The sequence below is a fragment of the Dermatophagoides farinae genome, chromosome 5, assembly GCF_024713945.1.
Source record: "Dermatophagoides farinae isolate YC_2012a chromosome 5, ASM2471394v1, whole genome shotgun sequence".
NCBI classification, from domain to species: Eukaryota; Metazoa; Arthropoda; class Arachnida; order Sarcoptiformes; family Pyroglyphidae; genus Dermatophagoides; species Dermatophagoides farinae.
In genome coordinates, this window is record NC_134681.1 from 2,416,431 (window position 1) to 2,443,312 (window position 26,882).

Genomic DNA, 26,882 nt, shown 5'->3' on the forward strand with positions numbered 1-26,882 from the left:
CTCTCTCTATTTTTTTTTTTTGTTAAAGTAATGATGAAGATTTATAAACATACCATGTTTATGATAAAATAAACGAGTTGTACACACACACACTTTGAACATTAAAACACAAAAAAAAACAAGAAACAAAACAAAAAAAAATTTATCAAGCTGATCAATTTTTTTTTCTTTCGAAACACTAATTTTAAACTATTGCGTGCATGGCCAATTGATCTCAATTGGTATCAATTTTTTGCTGTTGTTGTTGTCTATTCTCAATGACACTTGTCATCACACAGGTGATCATCTTATTTTATTTTCTCTTATGATGGATATGTGTGATTTTTATTGTTCTTGTTGTTGTTTATGATGGTAATGGTTGGTAGTTGGATGGAAAATTTTTCAACAATTATCATTCAATCATTATAATCAATAATTTTCGACCTTGTTTGAGTGACAATCAATCGACGACGATATGAATCCAATCGAATCAAATCAACACCAGTATCAGTATCATGATTATATCAAATTACTTGTTGATCATATCATCTCATCATTTTATCACCATTTCTGCTAAATAATTTTTCTTCATGAATGATTAAATTGATAATTCAATCAAATGGTGGGAGTTTTCAGTTTATCACTCCATCCGATGAAAATTGTTTCAGAAAATATTTTTCGTTTTCTGGTTGACATTACGGGAATCTATGCGTGTGTGTGTGTATGTGTGTGTGTCTTGTGTAGTTTAAATCATTTGTCTTGACCATCATCATTCATAAGCAAAAACAATGAAAATAAAAATTTGTGATGTAATAAAAGTGGCCATATTTTTATTAATATTTTCATTCACATTTCTTGCATTGATCGTTATTTGTCGTACATTATTAGTGCAACAATATATGGTCAATTCATATTGTACAATGAATGAAAATTATGTACCATTATATGGTATTAATCATAATGCAATTACGGCTGAACGTGGTATATTTGAACGTTTACAGGATGCATTGAAAATTCGTACAATAACAAGACGGCCAAAACACTATGACCGTGATGAGATATTACGATTTCATCGTTTTCTCAATTCAAGTTTGTTTGTTTGTTTTTTTTTTGCTTATTGATTGATTGGTGATTTTTGTTTCCAAAAAAAAAAATAGATTTTCCATTGATACATTCATCACCATTGGTTGAATTGACAATTGTCAATGAATTAAGTTTATTATATAAAATAAATGGATCAAATCAACAATTGAAACCATACATGTTGTTGGCACATATGGATGTTGTACCCGTACAGGAAGATATGTGGGATTTTCATCCATTCGAAGGTAAAATTCACAATGATTATATATATGGTCGTGGTGCATTAGATTTAAAAAGTGTCGTTATGGTAAATAATCATTGATTGATTCAATTATAGTTGTTGATTTTGTAAGAAAAAAAATTGTCTAATTCATTAGGGTATAATGGAATCATTGGAATTTATATTGGAGAATAAAAATCCAATTGTACGATCATTTTATATTGCAATCGGTCATGATGAAGAAGGTCGTGGATTGGATGGTGCACAACAGATAGCCAAATATATGGTTGAAAATAATATGGACAACGTGGAATATATTCTTGATGAAGGTCCTTATATATTTCGTAATGCAATACCCGGTGTTAGCCGTGATGTAGCCATGATTGGTGTTGCCGAAAAAGGTTTGGTGAATATCAAACTGAGTACTGATGGTGCCGTTGGACATTCATCATTGCCGCCTAAACAAACAAGCATTGTACGTATGGCTAAAGCTGTATCGAAATTGAATGCCGATAGTCATCCAAATCTGTTTGGTTATGGTCCAGAAAAAGATATGATTGAAGCATTGGCACCATATTGTTCATTACCATATCGTATATTATATACAAATCTATGGCTATTCTCACCAATAGTGGCTAAATTACTTGAAAATGATAAATTAATGAATAGTTTTATACGAACCACTACTGCCGTAACCATATTCACTAGTGGTATAAAGGTATTTTGCTTCGAAAAAAAAAACTTTTCAAATTCCTTTTTTTAAAAAAATTCTCATTTTTTTCAATTTATAGGATAATGTATTACCCGGAAAAGCTGAAGCAATCGTAAATCATCGAATTTATCCATTAAATCGTGTTGAAGATGTATTACGACGTGATATTGAAATTATTGATGATGATCAGATTAATGTTGAAGTATTGGGCGTTGCCATACAACCACATCCAATATCATCATATGGTCATGATTCATTTGGTTATCAAACGATTCGTCAAAGCATACAGCAAGTATTTCCGGATATTGCAATAATACCTGGTATGATGTACGCTGCAACCGATACACGTTGGTATCTAAATTTCACCAATAATATATATCGTTTTTCACCCGGTTATATAACAATGGAACAATTTTCCATTGTACATGGTCACAATGAACGTATATCAAAAGATAACTACTTAAAATTGGTCAATTTTTATCATCATATTATTATGAATTCAAACGATGCTCAAGTGGACATTGCATTTTTTAAGGATGAATTTTGAACTTCAAATGAATGGCACAAGAAAAACACAACAAAGAAAAACCGGAAAAAAATCCAAATAATATTGATATATCTTGTCATTTTAACATTTTAACATTTTGTTTTTTTTTGTTTTTGATTGTTTGTTTGATAAATAATACTTCAAATATTTGATTTGAATTCATTCGTTGTTGTTATTTTAATTTTGTTTGCATTTATTTTGATTATGGTCATCATCATCATCAGCATCATCATCTGATTCGCGTGGATCATCTATTTTACAATTTTTGCGCCATAAACCATTAATAATTAAATTAACAATGAGCTAGATGAGTTTGAATTTAGAGAACAGAATGAATAAGAAAAATAAAGAATAAATAAAAACAAAAATATCATACCACAGCCCAGAATACATCCATACAATAGATTATTAATAGAAATGAAAATAGACCATATCCAAATGTGAATAATTCCCGTGAAACAATTTCATTGAGAAATGTAATTGATTCCATCAATGAAATCATTGGAAATAGATAAAGACGATAATAGAACCAAGCGATAATAAATAGAGCAAAATTCATGATACGTATTTTCGATTCCAGATATTTTATCAATGATAATTGTAGACATACAAGACATTTGCTTCCTTCAAGAATGACATCACAGATATCATGAAAATAAATGACCGTAACACCGACATTGTGTAATCTTTGATTGGAAATTGGAATAATAAAAAAAAAGAATTATTCACAAATTATTCAGACACATACACACACAATGCTTACCGGACCCAATAAGAGAATGATAATAAGAATAATGTAACAACATGATGAATAATCATGACGATTGAATCATATTTCCATGAATTGATAAAATAAACAGCATAAATTGAATGTAAATAGAATCCAATTTCAAGCCAATATAAATATTTAATCAATACCGGTATTGGTCGTTCAACACTATAGTCTGTAGGATAAAAATAAAAAAAAAAACAGATGAAATTTTAAGTATTCATTCACAGCTCAAACAACATACTTGTGAATATACGACTTGGATCTTCAATGAAACCATTTGAATTTATAATCAAAGCAGCAATAATGGTTGTAAATGTATAGAATGAAAATGACCAACCAGATTCAATAAATTTTCGTTCATTTCTGGCTGAAACATAGCCATTTTTAATGAGATTATTCTGCAGATATAGGAAAAAAAATTATTATCCAATCATCACCAAATTATCGATTAAACACATACCCGAATAAAATTCATCCATAATGATTTTCGTATTACGGTCATAATGATAGCAAACGCAATTATTAAGGCCATCTGTCGTTGATAGTCATCATTATATTTGAATGATAATTCAAGACCATTTTTAAATTCATTATAATGAATAAAAGTTCCTGGCCATTTATCAATCAACAAAGATATTGATTGATTGAAAAAATTCAAATAATTTTGCATATTGATGAAAAATAGAAGAAAAATTTTCACTTTCAAATGTGATGATTAACACCCAACACAAACACAGAAACCAAACAAAAACATAAATCCACTCAGAGTGGAGCAATGTCAGATCTAGAAAACAACAACACGACAAATGGTAATAAAACAAACAAAAAGAAAAAAATATCAATCTGATGGTTGATACAGGTAGTTGAACTTGATAATAATAAATGATGTTTGATGATGATGATGATGATTGTAATAAAAAAAATTTTTTTTTAAGAAAAAAAAAGAGAAATTGAATGAAACAACAAAATACGATATAAAGAATGGCGGCGGTATCGTCGTTGAAATTGGTGGTGATGATGATGGTTGTTGTTATTGTTGTTGTTGATTGTTGATTGTCGTGTTGGTCATAAGGCAACAAACCAACGATAGTCGTTTTTTGTTTCACTTGTTATAACTAAATTTGAAATTGAAATGTGCGAAAATAAAACAAAAATCAAAAGCACATGCACAGAGAGAATGAGTGATGAATAGTCAACAAGTTTTTTTTTCAAAAAAGAAAAAAATTGTTAAAAAACAAATCAAATATATACTCTTTATATACACACACACACACACACACACACGGTCGACATCCGATCAATCAATAATGTTCAATATATAATGATGATGATGATTATATGCATATATAGCCAATGACATGTTGTTGATCATCATCAATGATATGTATTCAATGCAATCCATATACGCACAAAAATATTTTTATTTGTACATCAAAATACCCTGTAAATAAATATTAGACAAACAATATATATATACATTGAACGTGTGTGTGTGTGTGGTGTGCGTGTTTGTGTGATAAATCAATGGTAATGATGAGGTGAAAATAGAGAAAATAAAAAAAAGTGGCAATGTGTGTATTTTGATAACCAAATGCAAACAATCTTTCTTTTTTTTTCTTTTTTTTTGTTCACAATTTCTACATTGAAAATATTTGATTCATACATTCATCATTGTCTGATTGATTTGATTTGGTTATTTTTTTTTTTTTTATTAAATGAGAAAAAAAACAATCATCATTATTATCATCATCATTAGTAGTAGCAGTATAAATATAAATAAATAAATAAATATATGTCCTGATCGAAATAAAAAAAAACAAAAATATGAAAATAACGATGATAAGAAGATTCTCAAAATACAGTGGACTCGCTCTACTTTGCTGAACAATTTTGTTCCAGAAAAAAAATGTTCGCAAATCGAAATATAATGTGCAGAGGAAATCAATCACTTTCGCAAATTTTTGTGTGTGTATGTGTAAACTGCAGGAAAAAAAATTTTTAATTTCCGGTTGAAATTTAGCATTCAATTTCATCATCATTCATTTATGATGATTGATTAATCAGTTTGATTGGCAACTAAAAATTATCAATATTTCCATTTTTCATTGGAAAAATTCACAATTTCAAATTGAAAATTTTTTTTTTTTGCTAAAATTTTGTTCGTCAGTCGAGTACCCACTGTATCATTTCTCTCTGTGTGTGTGTGTGCGTTTGTTTGTTTGTTTGTTTGTTATAGTAGTAGGATTATTTTTCAAATAAAAATGTCACATTTAGATATATAGGCGTTTTATTATGATGATGACAAACAGAAAGAAAAAAAAAACAAGAATGACAATTATATTATCCACATAATGATTGATTTCAATAATTTTTTTTGTTCAATTTGTTTATTTTTGTTTTCTTAGAATTCTTTGATTAGTTTTGTTTTATCGATTATGATTTTTATCGAAATGACAAATCAAAGATAATAGATGGTTTGTGTGTGTGTGGGTTCCATTTTGTTATTGTTTTGTTTGAAATTCCAGATAATCAGTAAAAAATGGAAATGAAAAAAAAGAAAAAAAAATTTTAAACCATTTTTCATTGAACGTTTATGTGAATTTATTTACATATAGATTATATATCGGTCGTCGCCATAGTTGTTAATCTCATTCGCAATCATTTGCCATTGTCGTTGTCGTCATGAATGTGATGGGAAACCTATCGATAGGCTGATAATAATTAATAATAATTTTTTTTCCATTGGATTCTATATTTATATTGTAATTTTTCATGTTTTTTTTTACAATTCACATTGAACAATAATGATAACCTCAACAGTGGCTAGAAATAAAGTCAATGAACGGTTTATTTGGATAAAAACGAACAATTACAATTAAAAACATCTTTAAGCATGAAGATATATTTTTTTTGTTGTTGTTGTTGTTGTTAGATAGATTCAAGTGATTCAAGGGAACCAGCGTGTGCGCATGTGCGATTTCTTTTACAAGTTTTTAATTAATAAATTCATTTCCTCTTTTTTTTGCGGTGGTCAAAGGATAAAGATAGATTTCTCTCTCTCTCTCTCACACACAGAAATATTACTCGTGTGACCGTCGACATGATGATGCTGAAGAAACGAGTTTTTATTTCTCTTTTTTTTCCAATAAAAATCGGAAGGAAATTAACAACAACGACGATGATGAAAAAAAAACGAAAGTCAATCCAATCTCCAATTAACTATTTAATCATCGAAGAACATGAAAAAGAAAAACTCGTTCGTATTTTTTTTTTGGATTTCCAATTTTTTTCCCTTCATGTCGTTCCAATTGAGATCAAATTTAAATGGGAAAAAAAGATGTTCAATGAAAATAGTATGCACATTGGTCAAGTGAGAAAAGAGAAAAAATCTAACCAACTACTCATGTGTATTTTGTAACGAAATTTTATATATATATTAAATTTATTGCTGTAAAACATGTTTTACTTTGCTCATTTTTGAAATATAATTAATGAATCAGTTACAAATATCGATTTTTTTTATTTTTTGTAAGAAAAAAAATGATGAAATGATGAAATGAGAAATTTGAAAAAGAAAAAGAAACAAAAACTTTGAAAGAAATGCACCTAAAAAAACTTGTTGCTGCTCATTTAAGCTAATGATATCCAATTGATGATGATGATGATGACCATTGGATCCATTGATGAAAGTGAAAAAAAAATGAAGGAGAACTTTTTTTCAATACAAGAAACGACAACAACAAGGACAACTACAACAACAACAAGCTTTGATATCTTATCCAAGCAAGCTAGATTTTTTTTTGTTGTTGATTATACAGGTGGGAGATCCACAAATACACACACACACACACAAACAGTTAATGAATGAAACTTTTTGGCTAACTAACTAGAAAATAAACTAATGAAACTAGATTCGATAGCCATATCTTTGGCTTTATTTTTTTCAATAGAACGATGGATTTGATGTTGTGGTGAGGCTTTTCTATGGGAATAGATCGATAGATGATAGAAACATTTCGGATCATGTAGAAACAACATCCTTTTTTTCAAATGAAACAACAACAACAACAACAACAACAAATAATCAGAAATATTGACTTTTTTTTCGTTGTGGTTGTTGTTGTTGTTTTTTTTCAATAATCAATCAATTGATTAAAATTGCTGATCATTTTGTTGTTGTTGTTGTTATAAATATATAAATGAAAATCAATTCTATACATTGATCAATGTGCATGTGTGTGTGTGTGTGTGTGTGATTTATTCGACAATTTTCATTTCCCCTTTCAATTGTTTGTTGTATTAATTATTCAGTGATTTTGATATGTGAAAAAAAAATCGGATGATGATGATGTTTATCATTCATTCATTAATCGAATGATGACAATTTTTTTTAAATCAATCAATCAATCAATCAACTTTGAAATTTTTTTTTATCATTTTGTTTTAATAATTTGTATATCCATAAATGTGTTTCTGTGTGTGCGTGTGTGCATGGCATTTGTTTCATCAAAAATTTCCACCTCTTTACTTCTTGTTTGTACGAAAAAAAAAACAAAATTTGATCTTTGAACTGAACTTGATTTCATTCAGAGAAAAAAAAATTGAATCGGAAAAGTGATAAAGATTTGTTTGTTTGTTTGTTTTGTTTTTTATTGGGTTCGTGTGTATGTTGAATTTATATTATTGAATTGAAAATACATGCTTAGAACCGCGAAAAAAACAACCACAACCACAACCACAAACATGGCAATCGATTGTAATCATCGAGCAATCATTGCTCAAGCATATAAATTACCATCAATATTCATATTGATCACATCATTTTCATATATTTCATCCGAATTATTATACTGGATGTTATTATACATGGTTATATTTACATTCATACCGAATGCATTACATTCATTGTTTCTCATATTTATTGCAACAAATGATCGATTAAAACAACGACAACAACAACAACAACAATCGATTATTAATAATGAGAAACAAACAACAACAACAACAACAAGATGGTCAAAAATTAGCCATTTATTATTGGCCAAACAAATATGGATGACTGAAAAATTGGCAAATTTCATTTCAAATCTTATTGATCTATACGCATGGCTGGCACATTCGTATGAAATTGTTGGCTTGGAAAATGTTCCTGATGATCCGAAACGACCAGCATTGATGATCTGTTATCATGGTATATTACCGACGGATATGATTTTTGTTTATAATCAAATTTATAAAAAATATCACCGTTTTCCACGTGCTGTTGGTGATCGTTTTCTATTCATATTTGGCAATCTAATACGTGATTATATTTTTCCCGGTCCGGCCGACAAATGTATTGAAACATTAAAACAAGGACATTTACTCGTGATAGCACCAGGTGGCACTAGAGAAGCACAATTTGCAACAACACAATATGAAACATTATGGAATAATCGTTGTGGCTTTGCTCGTGTTGCACGTGAAGCCAAAGTGGATATAATACCGATATTTACAAAAAATTCACGACAAATCTATATAATACCGAGAATATTTCAGATAATATTGAAACCAATATATGAATGTACACGTATACCAGTTGTACCATTTTTCGGTGGATTTCCCGTTAAATTAACATCATTCATTGGTAAACCAATACATTATGATTCAGCTGATAATGCTGAACAATTGGCAAGGATATGTCAGAAAACAATTGATGATATGATAGCAACATATCAAACATTTCCGGCAACAATAATTGGCGCTCTTAAAGAGCGTTTTATTAAATGTGATAATTGTTCGACCAACACCAACACCAACACCAACACCAGCACCACCACAACAGCAAAAAATGAATGACCATTCTCATTTTAACAAATAAAATTTTTTTGGATCATTTTTTTCGAAAAAAAAATCAATTTTTCCACCCCCAATTCACAGAATCATTGCCTGAAATATTTCCCATCGTTATTAGATTGAATATATAAAAATTTTAATTGTAAAAAAAATTATTAAAAAAAGTAATCATAAAAAATATACTTACATTGTATGAATTTTTTTGTTCACCTAAACCAAACAAATTAATCATCAATTTTTTTCTGGAACAAAATCCAGGCTTAGAAATTCGCGTGCATGTGTGTGTGTGTGTATGCATAAATGTTAAAAGGTCAGTAGGTCAGAGATTTTTTTTTTGTTGTGTGTTTTGTTTTGTTTTCATCCATTCACAATTACTGACTTTTGCTCTCATTTTTCTTTGTGTTTAGTTTTTTTTCTGGCTATTATGAATGTTTCTTTCTTTTTCACGATGATGATGATGTTGATGATGATGATGGTGGTGATGGTGACGACGCCAAACAACACAATTATGATGATGATCAAAAATGAAAAAGCAAAAGCAAAAAAAAAAGAAATGAAAAACGATCAAACTTGATGATGATGGTAATGGTTTGAAAAAAAATGAGAGCCAAATTCGGCTTTTTAAACAAAGAAAAAAAAAGTCAATCTTTATTCAATCCGGTATCAGATACAAGATTGGAAATATGAATATATATGATTCACTCAAAAACATAACATCGCTAGTTTTTTTTCATTTTCTGTCTTCTTCCTTTCCCCCCCCCGCACACACACGCACACACATAATTCATCAACAGGTGTGTGCATGATATCCAAAAAGAATTAAAATGAAAAAAAATCGATCCTATTTTGTTCAGTTGATTCATTCATTCCATATTCAGCAGTCATATGTGTTTGTCCGTGTGTGTGTGTGTGTGTGTATGATTATTAATTTTCTCTATATATATTCATGAAAGCAGAAAAACTACTAAACTAAATAAAATACTAATTTGAATTTGAATATATTCAAATTTAGTCAATAAGGCTATGAGCAATCAAGAAGAAAGAAGAAGATGATGATGAAAAAACAACTTGAATCATAGACAGATCTTGAATGATTAGTCGTTTTTTTTTCTCGTCGCTGTCGTTTTCGTCGTCGTCGTCGTTGTTGTTGTTGTTGTTGTTGTTGTTGTTGTTTGTTATAGTTTGAAACATGAAAAAAAAGACAACTTTTTTTTTGCCCAAAAAGAAAAAAATCTTCATCCCAATAGACGTTTGATGGGATGATGATGATGATGATGAAAAAAAAGAAAGAAGAAAGCTCTTTACATGCTGCGCCGACATCTCTTTCACCGCTTTTTTTCCATTTATTTTCGCTATAATGAATTTCATGATTACGAAAATTTTGTTGCTTGCTTACTTTCTTTCAATTCATTCATTCATTCATTTAAGTGTCAGGTTATAGTCTGATGATGATGATGATGATGATGATGATCATAATTCAAAGTTCCGTCTTGAAAATGTGAACATAGCCGACCGACCGACCAACCGACCGTAAATACAAATTGATCGAAACAAAAATCATCATCATCATCAATAACCAAACGGTTATTTACCTGTTGTTTGATAATTATAATTTTTTATCGATTCTCAATAGAAAAAAAAATCATAAATTCAATTCACATCTATATCCTTTCAGTCTTTGTCTGTTGCTCGATAGTCAATCATCATCATCATCATCAATATGGAAACTGTTTAAACACAACACAATTATTGATGTTGTAGTAGTAGTAGTGGTCATCGTCTTTTTTGATCCATTTGAATTTGGATCTATCCAGTTTTATCTGCAGCATCAATAACAGCAAAAGCAACGAAGAAAAAAACGTGTCATTTCAAATTTTGAATTTTTTACTTTTTTTTACTGTTGTGTGTGTGTGTGGATTCGTCACTTTTTTTCGTTGTATTTCCGGTGATAATTTATTTTAGATATTAATCGATCAAACAATGGTAATTGTATTGATTTTATTGATTTCATATATATATTAATTAATGATAAAATTTATTCATTTCAATAAAAACAGAAATCATCAACAATATCAATGTTGTCCACGTTTTTCAATTGTTTAATCATTCAATTATTTTTGATTACGATTGTGATTGCATTGCAAAAAAATCAACCATCACCATCATCAACATTATTTGAAGATTATGATGATGATAATCCAATAAATTCACCATCCAGTAATAATAATAATAATAATGATGGCCATTCAAAAATAGCTAATGAAAATTTTAGTAACGAGGCTAGTCCAAATAATAATGATGAATATATTGGTGATTCTGGTGGTGATGGTAAATTATACGAAGATAATGAACAAGAAAATTTAGCTAAAACAAAATTCAGTGATGAACGTTTTGCACGTTTATTTCCATCACGTGGTGGTATTAGAAGCAATGGCCGTTATGATGATCGTCGTTTGATGCCAAAAGAAATTGCTAAACCTAAACCAACATTGCCATCATTTATAAAAAGTACACCGCCGTTGATTAAATTACATATAACAACACCATCACCATTATTATCATCAAGAAATCTACAACGGCAACGATCATCAGCGACAAATGTAACACCGATTCCATCAAGAAAACAACAACAAGCCAGTACTACATCACGTCCAATAAATAATATTCAAGCAGCACGTAATCGATTATTAGGCCAACAACAACAACAACAGCAACAATCATTACAGAAATCAAATAGACAATTATCTGGTCGATTATCAACAACCACAACAACAACAACAACACCGTCACCATCACAAAGAAGGCGTTACAATGGTTCATCATCCATCAATAATAATCTTGGTTCACGATTTTCTAGAAATCAAAATTCCACAATACCATCATTGAATCCACGTGGACGTAATTTTTGAGCACCAGAAATCATGATGAATGAAAAAAAATTTTTTTTTGATTCACTGATATTTTACGGTTTCATGATCATGATTTTCTTTTTTTCTTACACTATATATATGGCCAAAATCAAATCGAATTTGTTTGTTTGTTTGTCTGATTTTTTCCCGTTCTCCATTTGATCATGTTGACCAAAAAAAAATAAATTATTTTAAGCTTTAAATATCAAACATTTGAAAGTGATAATTAAATATTTTATTTTTGCCCTTTTTTTCAATAAAAAAAAAGACATTGACCGGTTAAAAAAAACATCATCACTGAAAGGTCATTAATAGCTGACAACAACAACAACAAAAAATGGGACAAATTCCTTGTAATTTTAACATTTTTTTTCTATTTGATGAAGCTCATCTAACCTAGATTATTATCTATATAACATGTTAGATATACACACACAGATAGATGTATTATTCATACCATCAATCAATCAATTGGCTCATGTTCATGGCTTTTTATTTTTATTTTTTGGCATATCTTCTATATCATTATAATAATGACAAAATGCATTGGATTTCAAAATGTAACAATTTTTTTTTTTTTGATTTTCTGTTACATTCGATAATAATAATAATGGACCAGATGTTCTATTAGTTCAAAATTGAGAACATATTCATTCAATTGTTTAATGCGTATTAAGTGAAAGTTTTTCATTTTCACTTTTTTTTTCGACATTCATCAACAACAACATTTATTCAATTCAAATTGTTTCTTTTTTTGTATCGCCCAATAATTTTCAATGAAAAAATAAAATGGAACAACCAGATGAGATGTGAACAAAACAAAACAAAACAAAACAAAAAAACTGTATTTATTCTTTGGCCCAATGACACACAATGAAATTGTTCTTTTTTTTTTGTTCGGTGTTAATGATTATTATTTATGGATATATTAAACACAATTATTTGTGGTCAATTGAAAAGCAAAAAAAAAATTTGATGCTTTGAACTAGATTTTTTTTTCTTTCTCTACATCTCCTCCCCCATTGCAAAAAAAATAATGATGAAATTATTGAATAAAAAAAATTAATACCGATGATGATGGTGATGGCAAAATCGTGATTCGATCATCCAAATGTGGAACCAAAAAAAAAAAAACGACGAAAATGGAAAATTTTTTGGCCCAACAAAAAAAAAATGAAATCAAATCAAATCAACGATCAAAAAGGAAGAAAAAAAAAATAAATTCAAGAGGCCTGTGTGTTTGAGATCTATTTCTTTCCAATGAATGATGAAGAGAAACCTAGCATTTGTTCATCATTGAGAATTGTTGTTCGAATGGTGTTCTGAGCGGCGTTCTATGTTATTTTAGTGAAATTTTTTTTTCAGTCATCTTTTTTTTCGGAAAAAAAGCTAAAATCTTTCCAGGTTTGTTTTCATTTTTTTTTCTCATTTTTTTCTATTTATTTTGATTTTTATTCGAGTGTACAGTTTGTGTGTGTGTGTGTGTAATGGAATCGCAGGATTTCAACAATTTTTTTTTTCGTTGCAAAAATTCAAATCAATCATTCTTGAGACAGTGTTTGTCTGTGTCTCGATAAATAAAACACAGTGTGTTCAATCGATCAGGAAAGAAAATGAGCAAGAATTTATCTTTTTTTTTTTTTTGGTTGTTTGTTTGTTTGTTTGACTCACGGTCTTCATTGATGATAATTGTCTGACTTGTCTAGTGAGTGTGAAAAAAAAGTAAAAGTGAATTATCTCTGTGTGTGTGTGTGTCTAGTTCATTTGGTCATGATCATCATCATCATCAACACTGGTCATCGGTCAAACAAAACAAAACAAAAAGGTCTAGCTGGTCATACATAACATTAATATAGTATGTATAGATCAGGCAGATAGCTAATTAAAAGTGCAAGTGGCAATGGTTATTGTTTAAAGTAATAATCGAAGTAGTTGTTTGGTCGGTCGTTCGTTTGATCGATTTTAGCTTTTGGGGTTGTTACCATCTATCCATCCATATTTGGACTAGATTCTTCATCATCATCATCATCATCATCATCAACAACAACAACTTCTGACATTCCATACAACAACATAAGCGAAACTTTCTTCATTTTCTATGCTTGTTGCCGGTTTCGGTACCTCTGGATTTTTTTTTAGTGGGTATCGAACAGGTATATTCAGGCATATACAGGTGTGTGTGTGCATGTGTGTGTGTTTATTATGGTTGTTCATTGATTGAATTTTTTTTTTCATTTCATTCCCTTATTTCTTAATGGTCTTTATTCAGTTGATAAGTGTTTGTTTGTCTATTTGTCTGTTGTATTCTGCCGCATACACACATACACACACACACGAACACACGGTCCCAAAAAAAAATAAAAAAAAATTGCTTTGGCCCAGTTTTTTGATTTCTGCATTTTTTTGTTGTTGTTGTTGTCGAAAAAAAGACTTGAAAATTTTTCCACTTTTTTTCTGGGTTTTTCATTCCAGTGAAAATCATCTTGTTGTTCTCACTTCTTCTTAGTCTTAATTTTTTTTGGATCCAGAAAAAAAATGTTATCAAAAAAATTTCCATTCATCATTTCAATCATTATCGTTGTCATCATTATTTCTGACCATAATGAATCAATCAATGCATTATCATTTCCAACGATAATTAATCCATTAAGTTGGTATTATTGGCCACCATGTAAGTGTGTTACATTCTGTATACAGTAAATTGTTTTTCATGTCCATTCAAATTTTTTTTGTTTTGTTTTGTTTTTGAATAGTAAATATCAACAACAGTAATAGTAGCGTGAATAATGGCCAAAATATTACCACCACCAATCATATTAATATGTCAAAATATCTACAGATATTACAATCGATTTTTCCGAAAAATATTACTGGCTTCTCATCATCATCATCATCATCATCATCAACCGAACCGATAGTTTCTGATTCCACAACAATAACCGCATCAACAGAAACAATAAAATTGCCCATTAAAACGGAAACGGATACTGAAAAAACAACAATGATACCAACAATGACAACAGCGGTTATTGATCAAAGCATGAAGCCAATAAAAATTGATGAACCATCACTACAATCATTTATGATTAATAAAAATGATGATGAAAATAATTCAATTGTCTACAATGATCTACAAGGACGTAATACACAACAACAACGGCAAACTGAAAATTTAGAAACAACAACAACAACGACAACAACGATGATGATGGATATGGAGATGACTACAAATACCGGTTATTATATGCCGATAAAATCTCAGTCAAGAACATTTTTCAATAATAATGATGATGATGTTGTGGATAATAATCGAGAACGAACAATAGAATCATTGATGCATTATTCCAATCAAAATGATGATAATAATAAAATGCCAACAACAACAACAATGGCCAATGATGATATGATGATGGTTAATCAAAATAATTATGTTGATAATAATCAAATTTATGATTTTAAACTACTTGATGATGGTAATTCAAGCAATGGTGATATAACAACAACAGCGAAAACAACAGATATGATGTTAAAAATGCTGAAAATGATGACCACTACTGCTGCAAATACACCGCCATCATCAACAATAGAACAGACAACATCAACAACAACAGCAACGGAAATGGTGAATATTCCGATTGAAAATTCATCTGAAATGGCAATAAAAATAATGCCCATTATGGAACCAATCATTAATTTGACAATGCCGATGAATGATGCCGATAATGATGATGATGTTGATGATGAACATATGATACGTATGAAACATTTATTACAAATTGTTGGTGGAAAATATTGGCAACCAACAACAACAACAACAACATTGGCAAATCAAAATGATGATGATGAATCGAATGAAACTATTTTGATCAATCAAAATCAATCAACGATGAACAACAACAATGATGAGCAACAATCAACAATCATTAATAATAATATGGCAATCGAAACAACGACGATGAATCCATCTACAATGGTGATGATAATGACAACCAATAACAGTAATATTGATGGATCATATAACAATAACAATGATAATGGTAATGACAATAAACAATCAGCTCAATCATCAATCATCAAAATGGTTGAACCACGAATATTATTATCAAATAATCATAATGGTGGTAATGGTGATATGAATCCTTTCATACAAGATTTTCATGATGCATATTATTCAAATTCAGCCATATTTGATGATCTTATGAAACGTTATCCAATGTTTGAACGTACGAATCGTGCTATGAATCATTTTAATGATGATAATCTTGATGAATTGATTGCTTATGGATTGGATGAACAACAACAACAACAACGACGACGACAACAAGATGTTGAATTTTCTTCCAATGATATTGTTGCAATTAATAGAGCATTTTTCGGTTTCAATATTGAAGAACATGTACCAATGATTAGAGAAAGACGATTCATTTAATACAATATATAAACACACACACAAGAACATCAACGTTTTCAAGTTTTTATTTACGGTTCAATAATTCATATAATCAATTGATTAATTAAAAGACCAACCAAAAATGACAATTTAATTATATTGTAAATAGAAAATAAAATTTAAATTTTATTATTTGCCGCCAACAAGTATGAATGTTTTGGAAATTTATTTTGAAAAATAGAAAAAAATGAGAAATTACGGCAAGTTTTTTCTCATTTTCCTTTCTGGAAATTTTTTTCCCACTCACTGAAGCACATGGTACACATCATCAATTCACTATTGTGTGTGTGTGTGACTGAACGAATTTAACTGACTTGTAAAATAACATTGTTTTTGATTTACCATTGTGTTAAAAGATGGATGATTTTGATAAATCTTCGAATATGAATTCGAAACAATTAAATTCAGATGAAATAAAAAAATCTGAAATGATTAATGAAATAAACGATATGCGTAATCAATTATTCAATCGATTAGTACATCTAGATTTGAGTGCGAGGAAATTGCGAGAAACTATTCGAAAATTTGATGCAAAAGTTGTCGAAGCCAAAGCATTTGTTCGTGTTCACAAAGAATCTATCGATGATGGTTCGATCGATATTGATCGACCATTGGCTAATGTAATGCTTTGTGAACGAGCCAAATCGCTGGCACAATTGATGAAAATGGCTCAAGAGAAAATGACTCGATTGAGACAAGAAACTGGCATACTTCGAAATCAGTATCGTGATTTTGCTATCGAAACAATTGGTTTGAAGATAGCAGTACTTCATGGTGATTATATCGCTCTTGTCAAATATTTTGATCTCTTAATACAAATCAAAGTATCGGAATCATCACAATTGTATACAATGCTCAAAGAGTTTTTCATTGAAGATATTTATGAAATTGTTCCATTGATGGCCGATATTTTCAAATACACATTTAATCATATTGGCTGGCCACAAATTAACAATGCTCCGGGATCAGAAACTTCAAATCATTTGTGCCAATATCGATCATTATTTTGTAAACTATTTCGATTCCTATTGGAATTGGAACATGGTATTTTTCCTAAATCTCCGATTCCAAATTCGGAAACAATTCGATTGACTATTTTTGATTCAAATAACAATGATCGTGTAATTTATCATGCATTCGAATTGTTGTTTGATCCATTTGTTAAACGATTTGATTATCATTTTATGGATCCCGGTTCGAAATTGAACGATTTACAACATGTAAGTGTTTTGATTTGAATTTTTTTTCGAAATTTCTCTTTATCTTTTTTTTTGTTTAATAGCCCGAATGGTTTCTTTGTTCATTAGAACAATGGATCACAGTGAATGAGAAATTTTTTCGTGATTTAGTCGATCCAGTATTATTGGATTTTTTCGGTGATGATGGAAAATCTGCTACGGTAATTTATTGATCATTTCGATAAATCGATTCTTATATTAACATATTCTTTCTCATCTTATCAAACACAGGTTGAATTGATTTCATGTTTTGTAAAATTGATTGAAAAGAAGTTGCAAGAAGATTTGCCAAAAATGGCCGATGATGATCTCATTTTTATCCGTACAATGGATGAACTTGTCATTTTCAGTGAACAAGTTAATTTAATTGTACCGGATTTGTATGAAAATGATCCGAAATTGAATCCATTGTTTGTGATTTTTTCTGATAATCAAAATTTTAAACGTTTTTTCAAAATTGAACGTAATCGTAAGTAATGTAATCATCATGTGTTATTAATGAAAATATTGACATTTTTCCTGTCCTACACACAACAAACAGGTATCAATGAAATCATTGAAGCTATATTGGATTCAGAAACTTCTTGGCAATTGCTTTTTGGACATGATTTAACATTCGATAGTAAATTTATTATCTGTGAAGCTGCGGATGAATTTGCATCGCTTGTCAATCGTCAAATTGGTTTGTTTGATAAGGAAAACTCTAATTTGAATCGGTATTCATTTTTAATTTTTCAACTTTTCAATTTCTTTAGAACGATCTAAACATATTCCATTGGAAGAGTTACGTGCCGAATTCTTGCATTCAATTATCGATATGATTGATGATTATCGTTTACGTTTATCACAATCAATACATGATTTGCAAGAAAATTGGCCGTTTAGTGATAAATTTTTTGGCATTCTAAACACGTTTGATTTCATTCATTCAATATCGGTGGATTTTGTCACTAAACAAACCTTTCCGCAATCTGATTCGGATCGTGTGAATAAAATGTTTATCCATATGATTGAAGAGATAACTGATCGTATTATCAATACAATAGTATCGGACTTTATCAGTAATCTTTTTTCGTACAAACAATTGAAATGGCATGGAATGTCATTGAAAGACGAAAAACCATCCGAAGTGACAAAAGAAGCTGTTACTTTATTCAATGATATTTCAGCCAAAATTTATTGGATTCAGAAAAATATTTCGAAGAATTTGTTCAATCGTTTGATCCACGAAATTGCCGGTCGTTTGCAGGATGCATTTTTTGATAATTTCATTATGGAATCGCAATTTAACAGAGATGGCATCAAACAACTACAATTTGATTTTGAACACACATTTAAAGCTATTTTCATTGCTTATTCAGATCGTAACATTGTTTTTACATTCTCGACGTAAGTTGTTGATGATTTAGATTCTTTTTAAATACTAATTCCTAATCTATTCCCACCAATACAGTATTTCCGATTGTCTAGTCGTATTCAATTTGAGTCCACAAACTTATCATATTGTTCAGGCACGACATAAAGTGGATAGTGAAAGCGAATTTCGAATGTATTTACAAACATTGGGCATCTATAGTTTGAAACCATCCACTGTTTTGGCATTGATCGATCGACGTGTTGGATTCAACTGATGTGATGAATTTTTTTTTTTTTGATATCTAAATATTTTGATCGTTTTCTTTACGACAAACACATACATACAACATGGCTTTCAACAACAACAATTAATCAATCATTCGAGTTTTTGTTTTTCTTCTTAATTTTCCAATTAATATTAATCATTATCATTAATAATATAATTATAATTCTTATTGATAATTGAAAAAGTTTAATGAATCAAAAATAAATCATATGTCATTAACCGATGAAAAAAAATGGAACAGTTGTTTGTTTGTTTTTTGGTGTTTGCAAAAAAAAACAGAGTTTGCGGTGTAAAATTTGACAAAAAAAAAATGAATTTCATTTCAAAATTTAGTTTTTCGCTCTCGCTACATACAAACAAAAATGATGATTAATAGGCCAATATTTGTGGTACTTTAAATTCTGGATATGTTTGATTATAATTTTCAATAAATTTTGCCAATTGTTTACGTGTTAATTCGGCCAAACGATTTTGATAAATTTTGTTCAATGAAAATTTCGATGAACGTAAACGTGCACAATCTTCATAATAATAGCCACTGGATTCAATTTCGGTTGATAATGCACAATAGATGACAGTTTCGGCACCTTCATCGGCCGTCTATATTGATAACAAGAACAAGAAGAATTGTTAATGTAAATTATAAAAAAATCAAATCAAATACAATACACATACACGAAACAGGAATGATGCTAGCCATGGAAATAATCGTACCCACCAAACATATTGATAAAGACCGGTCATTGCAACACCTGGATGTAAACTATTGATCAATATACGATATGATTGACCAACATCCGTACGTAACCAATCGGCCATATAATATGTGAACATAATTTGACATAATTTTGATTGTGCATATGCATGGAATGGTGAATATGGTGTATGCTGGGATTGTAGATCATCAATGAATAAACAACGTGGATAATGTGTCGATGATGATACATTTACAACACGTGCTGGACCATTTTTGTCATTCGTTTTATTCAATGCCGGTAATAATAACCATGTAAGCAGTACATGACTAAGATAATTAATTTGATAATGATATTCAAAACCATCGGTGGTGAAATTTTTATCAACAAACATAACGCCAGCATTATTGATCAATATATCAAGATAACCATATTCTTTATTGAACCGTGCAACAAAATCAAAAACACTTGACATTTCACGAAAATCTATTGGCCATACCAATATGTTGCCACCATTGATTGTTGGCCGTACTGATTCTCTTGCTTCTTCGGCCATTTTATCTCTTTCTAATTGGCTTGATGCTGACGATGTAACAATTACAATACAACCACGACGATATAGATCTTTAGCCGCTGAAAGACCAATACCACGTGAACCACCTGTCACAACGGCAACATGATTTGTTAAATCGTTCGGTATATCCGGTTCATTTGATGATAATTTTCGTACTTTTGTTGATAATTTTCTTCGTATTTCTTTCAATACATAACGTGCACCAAGTAGATAAAGTTGTATGGCTGTTATTATTGTAAATACTGTATCGATGATTTTTGTTGGAAATATACCATACATTAAATGCCAAAATTTATAATCATTAATGGCCAACATTTTTTTTTCGTTTCTTGGATTAACAAAATGATGATGATGATTAACAACAACAACAACAACAAAAACAACAACAACAATGATGATGATGATAACAAAAATAACAACAAATTCTACGTTTTGTTACAAACAAATTTATTTTTCAAAACAAATCATTGATCATTGATTTCATTACCACTCGTTTTTGATTCTCTAAAAAATGAAAAAAACCAAACAAATTAGATTTTCAATCAAAATAAACAAACAAACACACACACACACACACACACACACACACACCATACACATTTAACAGAATTAAAAATCAAAAAAATAATTGACCTCCATCGTCAACACTTGATTTGCAACTTTAGTCATTCAATCAATGTGGATGATGATTATAAAATTATATACAACGTGTCATTTGTCGTTATGTGTTAAGAGGTCATTCAATTGATGATTTCTTTATATATTTGTGTGTGTGGTATGTATGCATGTATGGTCAATGAATTTTTAGCATCAAATTTTTTTTCTTGTTGTTGTTGTTGTTGTTTTGGTCATGTGTGTGTGTGTTTGTGTGTCTATGCATCTGTGTGATTATATTGATGACCTATCTATCTATCTAACTTGTTGATCAAAATTAGTTTATTCAAAAAAAAAAGAAAAAAATCTCTTTATCAATAATCTAATCTTGTAAATCTAAACACTATGTTGAAGAAGACGAAAAGATTTTCTCTTTCTAAAACCAAAAAAAAAAAAAATGTGGAAAAAAACGATAAAAATTGAATTTACACGGCAACAACAACAACAACTTACGATTTAGATTTTGTACATTGTCGTCGATATTTGTGGAGCGTTGTTGTTGTTGTTTTTTTCATTTGTGCTCGACGAATAAGAAAAAGAAACAAAAAAAAATGATGTTTGCCCACTGACCAATGATGAAATTGAATATTAGAAACGAGAAACGAAAAATTTTACGGATAAAATTTATTGAAAGAAATTGAAAATCCAGTTTCTCATTTCTTCTTCACGATCAGATTTCACCGGATCAAATCTGGTAAAGTAGTCTTGACAAGTTTTTTTTTACTCCACCACGCTATCTTTTTGCAAACTGAAAACAAAAAATAAAATTGTCCGAAGCAAGTTTCTCATTTGTTCCCGTAGAAATTTTCTACTTTTTTTTTGCTACAGATATCTGTGCTTTTGACAAATTTCTCTATTTTTTCGCAAGTTTTTGTGAATTCTTTATTTTTGTTGTTTCGGTTGTTTTTCTGATTGCGTGCATATCAATCAAAAAAGAAAACTTTTTCAACAAGACAAAACGAAATTTTATTTTTTTTTCAAATTATTTATTGATTTATTATGACAAAATTTTACATGCACACACTCACACACACACACACATCGATTAATCGATAAATTCGTAATGAAAGAAAGAAAAAAAAATTGAGAACGAAATCAAATGAAATCAAAAACAAAACAAAACACACACGCACACGCACACACACAACTTTAGTGGATTGAATTACAATAAAAATCATTTATAAATCAGTATGTTTAACAATATTATTATCATTATCAACAATAATTTGGTTATTACCATTTTCATTTGATCTAATTATCATTGTTGATGATGATGAATGTTTCGATGATGATTGTGGTGGTGGCTTCAAATGATTGTTGTTATTGTTGTTGTTGTTGAAAAATCTACCCGTTGACATCATTGGTGATGATGAACGTGAACTTGATGTCGTTATTGTCGTTGCCGTTATTGGTAAACGATGTCCATTATTATTATTACGATTATCTTGTTGTTGTTGTTGTGTTTGTTGTTGATTGTTGTTAACAATTAATGATGAAAATGAATTTGATCCATTACTTTGACGTCTTAAACGATTCTGTTGTTGTTTGTTTTGGTTACTACCAACTCCACCTGGTGGTATATTTGTGCCACTTGATAATGGGTTTGCTAAACTCATTCGTCTTCTTGACCATGCTGCATTTAAAACGGTTCGTACCTTTAATAACAAAAACAAAGGTTTGTAAATTTATCATTGAGCGATATATCTTAAACAAACACAATTGTGAACTAACCTCTTGATTTGTAAAACAATATAGTACCGATACAATAATGCCCTGTACGGATTGAAACATAACATTGATGACAATATAGATGCTAACCAATTTACGATTAAATGTTGATGGATTATATAATACGACAAGATGATGTATTCCTTCAATTTCGAAATGGAAAGATGGAAATTCAACAACAACAGAAAACAATTTATATCTAATATATTTACCCAATAATGGAATTAGAAATGCCGTTGCTTTAATGGCTTTCATTGTGACAATATCCGATTTGTTATCGGCCCGTAATTTCATCAATAATATACGTATAATGTTGATAAGAAATAGAAAATTGACAGCAACACAGATAATCATCGGCACACTGACGATGAATATTGTATTACTATTACCGAAACCTTCCCAACAAAGTTTCTCGCCAACTGATGACAGAAATTCAACGGATAATGCCCATGCCAATACACAAATAGCCGGAAATATCCAACCAATAAAATAATAACCAAATAAATAGATTCGTGTATTCTGATGGAATGGTGCCAACAATGTTTTATGGAACAGGAAACCTTCAACAAACATCCAATTAATTGTTGCCATCGATGAATAGATATTCAATGCTTTCAATGATTTACAAAACCAAGGTAGACTAGTTGATATGTCTAATTTTTGTATATTAACCAATAAATTCATTATAATATATAGACAACAATTCATCAATAATGCAATGCATAGATTCTTGTGTACTTTGATACGTAAACATTTCAATGGCCTGTATACAGAGAATTGTAGAAGAATGAAAATGAAAATGTCAAATCAATGATGATGATGATGATGAAAATGACACTCACTTGAAACTAACAAATATAACGATCGATATAATTAATGAGACCATTGATGCGATTAATAATAATAATGCAATATAACTGACAACACCTTGTATACGAGCAGTGGTTGAGGAATCTTTTTCTTGCATTGCCAATAGATTTAAACAATCAGTATAATTTGTCCAATTATTCCAGCCCCATTGTCCATTCGATCCACATTGACGACGGGCATATAATGTTTGCCGTTCATAATCATCGGCATCAACATTGCCCATTGTTGTTGCAAATATTTTATGACATGGTATCTGTACGGTTGTATTGGATTTAGATTCAGGCCATTGAAATATACCATCCCACCATGATTCACACATTGGATCTTGATCCAATTGATTATTATTTCAATTTATGAGCAATGAAAAAAAATTGAATATAAAATCCATTAAAAAAAATCTATAATTTCAACTTACCCGATGACGATGATGATGATGATGATGATGATGAACCAGTCGATATTGTTGCCATTCTTATGTAATATATTCTCTGTGACTTTTATATTTTAAAAGTCCCAAAACACAAACCAAAAAAAAAAAAACTGAATTTCCAATTATTTTGAATTTAGAATTTTTTTCGTGGAAAATTATTTACTCAAACTATTTCTTTCCAATGAATTTTTTTTTCTCTGCCCCAACTTTTGACTTTTACACACGATTTTTACACAATATAAATGTTGTTGTTGACAAATGTTTACATGGAGAAAGAAACAAACTAATTATTATTTATTAATTCTCGATAATTTTGCACAAATTGAAGAAAAAAAAATTAATGTTCCTGATGCACGAAAATTTATAATTTAAAAAATCAGCATGATTAAGATGGTTATAATGATAATGATGATGTCGATGTTGATGATTTAGACCGAAAGAAAACAAAAATGACGAAAAAAGATTGAAAACGGAAACTAATTATTGTCAAAACAGAAACAAAAATAAAAAAAAATGAAAGAGAATGCCGAATATATCAAATTTGTAAACAGAAAAACACTGTTTAAAAAAAGCGATCAATTATTCAATGAATCAATTCAATACGGTTTTTTTGTATTGATTCATTGATTAATCGAGAAAATAATAACATTGAAAATCAAAACGATGATAATGATGAGGATCACACATACACATACACATTGAACGTTTGATTGATTGATTGATCAGTTGATTGATTGTACCGATTTTTTTTCTTTTTCTGGCTCATTTCAATATTCAATATCAATAAAATATCATCATTTCATGATCGAACGATTAATGATCATCATGAATATTATTTTTCTTGGTTATTTTTTTTCGTAATATCAAGTTACGTACGTACAAACAGTCTAATCAATAAATGAATGAATGAATAAAATATTGCAATCGGAAATTGGATATTTTTTTTCAATTTGGCCAAGTTTACATTTCTGAAATGAAAGATAAGATTTCATTTTTTTTGTTTTGTTTTCATCAGGTGAATAAAGTAATTAATCATCGAGGAATTGAATTCTTTTTTTCTCACTTGAATAATTCATCACATGAATAAATAAATAAAACAAACGAATGAATAAAATTCTTGTTGGCTTGCGGTTATTTATTTATTTATTTATATTGGAAATGTTTTGGTTTTTTCTTCATCTTCACTTTAAAGAAAAAACACGGACAAAATAATTGAATCAAGAATTTTTTCTTTTCTGTTTGTCATCTCAATAAAACAAACAAAAAAATGGCCGTTTAAATGTCTGTCTGTCTGTGTGTTTGCGATAGACAAAACAAAAGAAAAATGAATGCTGAAAGTATGTTCATATTTCATTTCCACACACACACACACAGAAACACCTACACCTAATATAATTCCTTACGGTTGGCTGATGATGATGATGATGATGATGATATCACTATTATTTTCATTACATTACAAAGTAAGCGCGACCACCAGCAAATGTGAAAAAATAAATGAAAAAAAGTCGATTTGTCATTGTCATTGATTTGGCTGTGAAGAGAAAAAAAATAAGCAAATAACAACAACGATGACAATGATAATGTATTAATTATATTTTCATGTTAAAGATTTTTTTTTTTAAAAATATCGGGTAATTGAATTTCATCATCACCATCATCATCATTGTCATTAATATCCATGGCCAAACAAAGAAAACAGCATGATTTTTTAGAAAAAAAAATCCCAAAACTCAGCTTACCTTGGCGTTTTTTTTTTTGTTTCAAAGATGTTGTAATCCAAATGTGACAATTGAGATTTTCTATTTATTTCAATCAATACCAGCACTCATTTTATGATGATTTTTTTTGATGATGATTGGAGCGAATCAATAATCCGATTTTAATAATTCAATGATTTCCATGCTAGGAAAAACATTTGACTTTATCAAATGAACAACATCATTTTCGGTGTGTAAGCAAGAAAACCGTTTTCTCTTTGAACAATCCGTCCCGGATACTGTTTTTGATTCAATTTACGATAAACAAGCTGTTGGAGCAAAACAAAAAATGTTCTTGTTGTTGTTGTTGTTGTCAGTGTGTTTTTTTCCATTTTGTATGGCAAATTAATTTCAACACTAAAAAAAACAAAAACAAAAACAGAAAAAAAATCCCATCAGGCAATGAGTTTCGTTATTTCATTCTCAACAATTTTTCATCATTTAAAATACAACAACAAGGTGGACGAGAGAAAACAAAAACAAAAAAGTTTCATATAAATAATGACGACAATAAGGGAAGAAATATGGACAGAATTTTATTTGCACCAAACACACGCCCACATCCACTCACGAAAACGTTGTGGAGAAAATGAAAAATAATTTGCATCTTTAAAAATGAAATATGATCAAATGAAACGAAATGAATCAATCATTCATGTTTTTTATCAATTACACACACAACACGTTCATATGCATCACTTTCAATGTTTAGATTGTAAATAAAGTCAAAATGAAAATGAAAAACGGAATATATGAAAAAAAACCGCTTGGACCTGAAAATGAT

The 26,882-nt window shown here is 29.5% G+C and overlaps 8 protein-coding genes across 12 annotated transcripts; 5 read left to right on the forward strand and 3 right to left on the reverse strand.

Annotated features, from left to right (window-relative positions):
• The first annotated feature begins 81 nt into the window (after window positions 1–81).
• Window positions 82–2,699, forward strand: LOC124492563 (N-fatty-acyl-amino acid synthase/hydrolase PM20D1). The gene is made up of 4 exons (XM_047055488.2): window positions 82–1,068; window positions 1,137–1,369; window positions 1,440–2,000; window positions 2,074–2,699. The coding sequence occupies exons 1-4, from the start codon at window positions 768–770 to the stop codon at window positions 2,539–2,541; spliced, it is 1,563 nt and encodes a 520-aa protein (XP_046911444.1). The 5' UTR covers window positions 82–767; the 3' UTR covers window positions 2,542–2,699.
• LOC124498736 (ceramide synthase 1) lies at window positions 2,451–5,052 on the reverse strand. The gene is made up of 5 exons (XM_047062530.2): window positions 3,774–5,052; window positions 3,555–3,711; window positions 3,305–3,485; window positions 2,918–3,227; window positions 2,451–2,844 (listed from the first exon to the last, which is right to left on the reverse strand). Exons 1-5 carry the CDS (start codon window positions 3,981–3,983, stop codon window positions 2,719–2,721), a joined length of 984 nt encoding a protein of 327 aa, XP_046918486.2. The 5' UTR covers window positions 3,984–5,052; the 3' UTR covers window positions 2,451–2,718.
• Window positions 5,053–7,252: 2,200 nt separating this feature from the next.
• LOC124492571 (DGAT1/2-independent enzyme synthesizing storage lipids) lies at window positions 7,253–9,326 on the forward strand. The gene has a single exon (XM_047055502.2). The coding sequence runs from the start codon at window positions 8,012–8,014 to the stop codon at window positions 9,149–9,151; it is 1,140 nt and encodes a 379-aa protein (XP_046911458.2). The 5' UTR covers window positions 7,253–8,011; the 3' UTR covers window positions 9,152–9,326.
• Window positions 9,327–10,404: 1,078 nt separating this feature from the next.
• On the forward strand, window positions 10,405–12,243 carry LOC124498734 (uncharacterized). Its single transcript, XM_075731451.1, has 2 exons — window positions 10,405–11,131; window positions 11,206–12,243. The coding sequence occupies exons 1-2, from the start codon at window positions 11,129–11,131 to the stop codon at window positions 12,055–12,057; spliced, it is 855 nt and encodes a 284-aa protein (XP_075587566.1). The 5' UTR covers window positions 10,405–11,128; the 3' UTR covers window positions 12,058–12,243.
• A 1,318-nt stretch (window positions 12,244–13,561) lies between these two features.
• LOC142597539 (uncharacterized) lies at window positions 13,562–16,647 on the forward strand. Of its 2 annotated transcripts, none has more exons than XM_075731214.1 (3): window positions 13,562–14,230; window positions 14,586–14,728; window positions 14,811–16,647. In XM_075731214.1, exons 2-3 carry the CDS (start codon window positions 14,593–14,595, stop codon window positions 16,484–16,486), a joined length of 1,812 nt encoding a protein of 603 aa, XP_075587329.1. In that variant the 5' UTR covers window positions 13,562–14,230; window positions 14,586–14,592; the 3' UTR covers window positions 16,487–16,647. The 2 variants fall into 2 exon arrangements, with proteins under 2 accessions (XP_075587329.1, XP_075587328.1); XM_075731213.1 differs by having other exon boundaries at window positions 13,562–13,912; window positions 13,990–14,728.
• A 105-nt stretch (window positions 16,648–16,752) lies between these two features.
• On the forward strand, window positions 16,753–19,620 carry Rint1 (RAD50 interactor 1). The gene is made up of 6 exons (XM_047063259.2): window positions 16,753–17,727; window positions 17,790–17,906; window positions 17,977–18,214; window positions 18,287–18,427; window positions 18,501–19,134; window positions 19,199–19,620. Exons 1-6 carry the CDS (start codon window positions 16,864–16,866, stop codon window positions 19,374–19,376), a joined length of 2,172 nt encoding a protein of 723 aa, XP_046919215.2. The 5' UTR covers window positions 16,753–16,863; the 3' UTR covers window positions 19,377–19,620.
• Window positions 19,487–22,154, reverse strand: LOC124499420 (polyprenol dehydrogenase-like). The gene is made up of 3 exons (XM_075731220.1): window positions 21,764–22,154; window positions 20,063–21,160; window positions 19,487–19,987 (listed from the first exon to the last, which is right to left on the reverse strand). The coding sequence occupies exons 2-3, from the start codon at window positions 20,969–20,971 to the stop codon at window positions 19,757–19,759; spliced, it is 1,140 nt and encodes a 379-aa protein (XP_075587335.1). The 5' UTR covers window positions 20,972–21,160; window positions 21,764–22,154; the 3' UTR covers window positions 19,487–19,756.
• A 120-nt stretch (window positions 22,155–22,274) lies between these two features.
• On the reverse strand, window positions 22,275–26,781 carry LOC124498731 (secretin receptor). Of its 4 annotated transcripts, none has more exons than XM_075731219.1 (6): window positions 26,081–26,781; window positions 24,324–24,402; window positions 23,881–24,232; window positions 23,251–23,801; window positions 23,042–23,181; window positions 22,275–22,965 (listed from the first exon to the last, which is right to left on the reverse strand). In XM_075731219.1, the coding sequence occupies exons 2-6, from the start codon at window positions 24,376–24,378 to the stop codon at window positions 22,489–22,491; spliced, it is 1,575 nt and encodes a 524-aa protein (XP_075587334.1). In that variant the 5' UTR covers window positions 24,379–24,402; window positions 26,081–26,781; the 3' UTR covers window positions 22,275–22,488. The 4 variants fall into 4 exon arrangements, with proteins under 4 accessions (XP_075587334.1, XP_075587333.1, XP_075587332.1 ...); XM_075731218.1 differs by lacking the exon at window positions 26,081–26,781 and adding an exon at window positions 25,034–25,650 and having other exon boundaries at window positions 24,324–24,814; XM_075731217.1 differs by having other exon boundaries at window positions 23,042–23,801; window positions 24,324–24,814; window positions 25,742–26,163.
• Window positions 26,782–26,882: the final 101 nt, after the last annotated feature.